This window comes from Solenopsis invicta, chromosome 13, assembly GCF_016802725.1.
Source record: "Solenopsis invicta isolate M01_SB chromosome 13, UNIL_Sinv_3.0, whole genome shotgun sequence".
In the NCBI taxonomy this organism is placed as follows: Eukaryota; Metazoa; Arthropoda; class Insecta; order Hymenoptera; family Formicidae; genus Solenopsis; species Solenopsis invicta.
The window spans coordinates 13,124,971-13,131,883 of record NC_052676.1 but is presented as its reverse complement, the minus strand read 5'-3'; the positions used below and the strand labels follow the sequence as shown (position 1 = coordinate 13,131,883).

General features: G+C 40.0%; 1 protein-coding gene across 1 annotated transcript; it reads left to right on the top strand.

Annotated features, from left to right (window-relative positions):
* Window positions 1–2,353: 2,353 nt before the first annotated feature.
* On the top strand, window positions 2,354–2,928 carry LOC120359414. The gene is made up of 2 exons (XM_039456810.1): window positions 2,354–2,429; window positions 2,514–2,928. The coding sequence occupies exons 1-2, from the start codon at window positions 2,382–2,384 to the stop codon at window positions 2,871–2,873; spliced, it is 408 nt and encodes a 135-aa protein (XP_039312744.1). The 5' UTR covers window positions 2,354–2,381; the 3' UTR covers window positions 2,874–2,928.
* The last annotated feature ends 3,985 nt before the right edge of the window (window positions 2,929–6,913 follow it).

The following is a 6,913-nucleotide window of genomic DNA, read 5'->3' as shown; positions in this document are numbered from 1 at the left end:
TTAATTCCACGCATATATATATTATACGATACATCGACGTAGACCACAGTCTTCGTTTCGACCGCGACATGTCCGTGCCGACGTTCGTGGATCTGCAAGGTTTCCCCCTTGGACGATTGAGAGGTTTCGTCGTAAAAGAATTTGCTGCTCTTAGAGGGGAAAACGTTCTCGCGCATTATATCTTTGACAGCCCCCAGCCATGGGATTGGTTGATGAAATCCGAAAGATCTTGCGCCTCCTGGCTCACTGCCATGCATCATGGGCTAAGATAGGGCACCGACGGGGTGGTTCCGTACCGGAAAGCGAGACAAGTGATTACAACTGCAGTACTGGGTGCTGAAAATCCTGACGACAAGGAGATTGTATACGTCAAAGGACATGAGAAACGAGAATGGCTGGGAGAATTACTTCTGGACAATCGGCGAGAATACGCATACATCGAGAGCCTGGATGTGGATTACGAAGACGTGGATAATTTGAATAATCTAGATGATGCTAATACTTTTCAATGTGGGCAACACCGTACGAATAAACATTGTGCTTTACAAAATGTATTCAAACTTTACAATTGGTAGACACAATTGCAAAAATAAACATATGTAATATACGAGATACATTTTTTTTTTTCCCCTCCATTACATCTACGTTTCTCCAACGTTTTTTTCATGTTTCTCACGTTTAGTTTAACGTTTTTCATGTTTAGATTAACGTTTTTTCATGTTTCACGTTTCATGTACGTCATGTTTCATGTACGTCATGTTTTACGTTTCATGTACGTCATGTTTCATGTATGTCATGTTTCACGTTTCATGTACGTCATGTTTCACGTTTCATGTTTCTCACGTTTAGTTTAACGTTTTTCACGTTTAGTTTAACGTTATTCATGTTTTTTCACGTTTAGTTTAACGTTTTTCATGTTTTTTTCACGTTTAGTTTAACGTTTTTCATGTTCAGATTAACGTTTTTTTCATGTTTCACGTTTCATGTACGTCATGTTTCATGTACGTCATGTTTCATGTACGTCATGTTTTACGTTTCATGTACATCATGTTTCATGTACGTCATATTTCACGTTTCATGTACAACGTTGCCAGACCGCGAAAACGTGTCGTGACAAGTTCGAGCGATAACGATGATGATGAAATTGTTTGATAGAGGGGAAAAGTATCCCCCACTCCTTTACAATTGCAGAAGCTTTAATCCTCCTGCAAACGTCGCAATTTATAATCAGTTTTGAATCAGTCGCTCGTTTGAACGGTTCTGAGACAACGCATCTCTCTCTCGGTATAAACAATGGCAAACTATTACGTTCCAATCCAGACTGAAGCGTGCGAGAGAGCGTAAGTATCTTTATATTTAAATTACGTTTTATACATTTATTGTACGTTTTACTTATCTCTCCGTTTTTTTCAGCACGTCTTTGGAATCGCGGTATACGCTGCGTATTTTGAGTAGAAGGTTTGCGCTAACATCAACTTCCTACAAATGGATTGATGTAGCGATCAACGTTGGATCTGTTTCCTGCTCCGTGGAGATATCGCTCGGCGATACACGCGGCAACCGGATCGTTCTACCTTATAAAACGTGGAGAGCTCTGTTAGATAAACGTGCGGATTTCGAGCGATTCGTCCAGTCAACCGAAGCACCATCGTTACCGATTCGTGACCTTACCGTGCAACTCGTAAAACTGCGCGATGAAAATATTGTTAAATTATCGTTGCGCGATGCTTGTATTTACCTAAAACCTGCAACTATGTTATTTATATTCAACTTGGAACATTGTGTCGAGCACATGTATTATACGCTGCATCAAAGCATTGCAACTGCGACTGAGAAATTTAAACATTTTGTAAAATTTTTACGTCAAAACTTTGCCATGAACAAACCAGACGCGACAGAATTATTGCGCAAATTTTACGATAAGAGTTCGCAAATTGAGTGTGAATTAATAGCTTACGCTATTGATACTATTGTGAACGAAGCATTACATGAACAATAAAAAAGAATTTTAAAAAACTCTTTAAAATGTATTTGAAAATCTATCCTTATCCATTGTTTCCTATTTTCTTAGTAAATAATATGCGAGATAGTAGACATTAAGGAGGCACGCGGAAGAAACAAGCGTGTCGAGGTGGAACAGACTAAACGCGCAAGCACACGCTTGACCATGTACGAGAAAATTGAGCGAGCGAGCACTATAGAAGAGTTTCTTTCTTTGAAAGTTTACATTAGTAATCGGGGGATACTTCAGTTGTTTATATGACGTAGATTTTTGAAGAGGAGGAACTGCATAGACTTCTGCTTGCAGTCAGAGAGTCAGTCAGTCGTGAGACAGTCTTCTTGTGTAAAAGACTAAAAACAGTATTCAGTTTTTCGAAAAAATGGAAAGATTATTTCACGTAATTCGAGTTACGTATCCGGCGGATGCGGTAAGTTCTTTTCATCTTTTTTAACCCTGACATTTTTGAAAAAATATATACATATGTTTTTACATTTTTAATATTTTTTTTCAGAGATTGATGGTACATAATGAGGAGCAACTCGTTGTGCCGATAAGGCACTTATTAGAATTAAGGATTACCAGTCCCCACCCCGTAAGTTTTATTATTTATATCAATTTTAAATTACTATTTTATGTGTACAATTGTAATATTAAATGTTTTTTCCTGCTTTTGTTTCAGAACATTTCTCGAGACCAAATTGAGATAGCAGGATTTATCAATATATCCGATGCGAAATATAGGCGCTGGTACTGTCAGTGGGACCAGTGGTATAATGAAAGAGAGTGGGTCTGCAACGAGTGGGACCTGGAGGATCAATGGGACCTTCAAATATTATTCGGAGAGCGGGTCTACCAGGAGGAGATCTGGTGAAAAAAATTATTATTATAGAATTTTTTAATACAAAAATTTTTTTTCTGTTTTTGTGTAAAATTTTTCAAAATACATATATGAATTTTAATTTATGTACCAATTTTTTTCTCCTATCACTTGTTCACCTTTCCTTCAATCCCCTCATTAAAAAAATTATCGTGAAAACAGCAATAGCGGTAGGGCGGTAGCGGGTGCTGGGTGGGGGGATGGGTCGCATACGACGAGCGAACGCGCTATAGAAGCGAGTGGATGGAAAAAGCGAGCGAGCGAGCGAGCGAGCGAGCGAGCGCGTGAAAGAAACAAGCGTGGCGAGGTGGGGGAGACTAAACGCGCAAGCATGCCCGTTACCGCGTACGGGAAAATCGAGCGAGCGAGTAAGCGAGCGAGGGACGGAGAGAGCGAATGCGTAAGCGCCAGCGGGTGGCAGCAGCGGTGGATGGTGGTGGTGCCAGCGGCGGTGGCGGATCGCCCCAGCGGACCCCGCGTTAGACGCGCATCCCCTGCACGCACGCGGCGGCGGCGGCGGTGGCGGCGGCGGCGGCGGGCCCCGCGGAAATAGCCGCGCACACCCCACAAAATATTCGCCATCGTATCGCTTATCCCCCTCGTGATGACAGACATTTCCGATTTCAAAGTACAGTCATACACACCTCCTCGCGGTGTGATTTATTATGTTTATGTAAACAGAGTGACAAGTACATGGTCCATGTTTACATTAAATGGTCAGTTGCCTCCACGCGGTACATTTCGAAGGTGTCAAATTTATTTAAACATCGGCCAAGAACATGGTCCTCGAATCGTTATCACTGTTTATATAAACATTGATTACGCAGAACTACCGGTTAGGTTTACACGTGTGACCCCGTTTTAAGCCCCCCTCCCCCCCCCACCCGGTTTGGTCCACCCGCGGGACCTTATCATCGGTTAGGTCCCCCCCGCGCGACACGAAATATTCCCTCCCTTCCCCGCAACCCCCTGAGATCCCTGGGTTAGAACCGGCTTATACATTCTACTTATAATAATAACAATAATAAAATGATACCTTTGATTATCCAGATCTTGTTGCGCACTTCTAATTTTAGAGTCGAGTTCTTTATTTGCTCTTGAACGAAGTCGTCGAGGTCTAATACCATTAATCGACGTAAATCTAATTTTTGATCAGTAATTAAATGTGACAATTTATCTGAGAAAAAAAAGAAAATATAAAACAATATAAAACAAACTAGAAAAGATCGTACTGTGTATAATATGTATGTATAATATCAAATGCTGTGATTTAATTTTAACAAAACAAGATACTGATATAAACATTGTAAAACTTGATTGTACTGTATTTTGAAAGACGTATGTTTATAGAAATTGCGGCTTTTGGAGTTATTCTAGGTCTAAATATCTAATATATAGAGATTTTATTTGTGCAAATGCATGTTGTTAACCAAACCAAAGATATTTAAACTTGTTTTGTATATGTAATTACAAGCGTTGTAATTTGAAGCAGTACTTTAACAAAATAAAATATTGAAACATTTTAAAACTTTGATTTATATACTGTTACGTCCTGCGGAGTAACGATTCTTTCCTTCGCAACCAGCGGATATTCTAATTAACGGGCGAGCGACGGTGATCTCACCCCGATCCCAAGAATTCGGTGACTCTCACGGCAATAACCGGATGTCGGAAATTAAGTAGTTATAAATTCATCAATTGAGGAGATCTGAGGTGACACCGTTGCTCGATACCGGAAACACTCAAGATAGTAAAATCAGGGATCTGGAAGACGCACGTGTGCATCCCTTTGAGTTCTGATGCCCGACACCCGCATAGCAACAAATCAAAGAATTTTTTGACATTTAATGCTTCTGAGAGTTCAATTGTCAAACCTGCCGCTTTCTCGGATAACAATTACCGAGGAATATAAAAATGTCGTAAAAGTAAATATTGCACGTGGGCGCATTAATGAATAAAGTGGTGCACACGGCCCTCGATGGAACAAAGGGAATCATAGACGAAAATTTGTATAAATAGGCGCGTTTTCCAGCGGAGCGCGCAGTCTAGTCTTGATCATTCCGAGTCGCAGTTCCGTGGCATCTTGTATGCTCGAGTTCTCTGACTCTCGGATCGCGGCCTTTAAACTCGTGCGGAGCGTACGTCTCGGTCGAAAGAAAAAGTGCCATTCGAAACGTGGCTGGTTGGGGTCTGCAGACCATTGCCCATCGCACGCGGAATCCCTCCGACCGGACCATCTCCCGCTGAGTACGGCCCAGTTTGGAGGCCTGCGGCTCCGAGAGTATTCCATTCACTATTATCAACACTCACACATTCAGCAAGTAGTAAGTCTAGAATTAATCACCTAGTTTACTTCCGCTCTTGTTCTTTTTCTCGAACACCTTTTCTCTCTTTGCGAAGGATTTTTTTGTATAAACATAATATATTCACTAAATTTATTACTCTCCCATACTCTCTCTCTCTCTCTCTCTCTCTCTCTCTCTAATTTTCCTCTTTCTTAGGATTTACTCACAAGAGTCAATCCGGAGGAATCTTTTTATTATTAAATTTCCTCTTTCTTAGGATTTACTCACAAGAGTCAATCCGGAGGAATCTTTTTATTATTAAATTTCCTCTTTCTTAGGATTTACTCACAAGAGTCAATCCGGAGGAATCTCTTTATTATTAAATTTCCTCTTTCTTAGGATTTACTCACAAGAGTCAATCCGGAGGAATCTTTTTATTATTAAATTTCCTCTTTCTTAGGATTTACTCACAAGAGTCAATCCGGAGGAATCTTTTATTTACTAATTTTCCATTCTTCTTGGGATTTACTCACAAGAGTCAATCCGGAAGAATCTCTTTATTATTAATTTTCCTCTTTCTTAGGATTTACTCACAAGAGTCAATCCGGAGGAATCTTTTATTTACTAATTTTCCATTCTTCTTGGGATTTACTCACAAGAGTCAATCCGGAAGAATCTCTTTATTATTAATTTTCCTCTTTCTTAGGATTTACTCACAAGAGTCAATCCGGAGGAATCTTTTTATTATTAAATTTCCTCTTTCTTAGGATTTACTCACAAGAGTCAATCCGGAGGAATCTCTTTATTATTAATTTTCCTCTTTCTTAGGATTTACTCACAAGAGTCAATCCGGAGGAATCTTTTTATTACTAATTTTCCATTCTTCTTGGGATTTACTCACAAGAGTCAATTCGGAAGAATCTCTTTATTTCTTCTCTTCAATCGTAAAAATTTCTTTCTTCCTCTTCCTCTCTTTAGATTTAGCCGAACCCTTTTTACCTTCAATCTCCTCTGGTTTCACTCGAACCCTGTTCGGGTTAACCCGAAGGAGTGTTTAAACTACAACCTTTCGATAAACATAGAGAGAAACGGAGTTTCGTTTTTTTTTGTCAATAATGATAATATTCCCCGAATCCACGAATATAAGTCCCGAGCAGCCGTGAAGCATATTTGATTTTAGCCTTCTCTTAGTTTAACATTATAATTATATCATAAGTCCAGTTGTATTCGACATTGTAATTGTTAACTTAAAAATTATAGAGCCTTTAGTTTAAACCGTTGTTTTTTTTTTATGAATATAAATCATTTTTCAAAATAAACAAATTTGTATTCTCATTTACTACTGATTAAAATAAACCAGGTACAATAATTAATTGGTGCTAATTTCATAACCACTACCACCATCCCTCGCTCTTACAAGATAAGCACTAGGTCCAATCCAGAGGTAAAGCAGTTAAGTTTGTTGCCTCAAAATAGGACCAAGGGACGCGGAGCATCCCGGATATTTTGCCATTGGGGCCTCCCGCTGCGGGCCCTACTGACCTATATCCCGGGTTGTCGACGCGGTCTCCCGTGCCGCACGTGCACACTCTCGAATTGTTACGTCCCTCCCTTCTCCCTCTATATCTTGTCTACCCTTCTTTAACCCTGGACGTAACATATGAGAATTTTTGGGGGCTCGTCCGGGATGACAAGTGCAAGCTTAAAGAGCAGGGATGAATACGAGGTCGGGATCGAATAAAGAAGAAG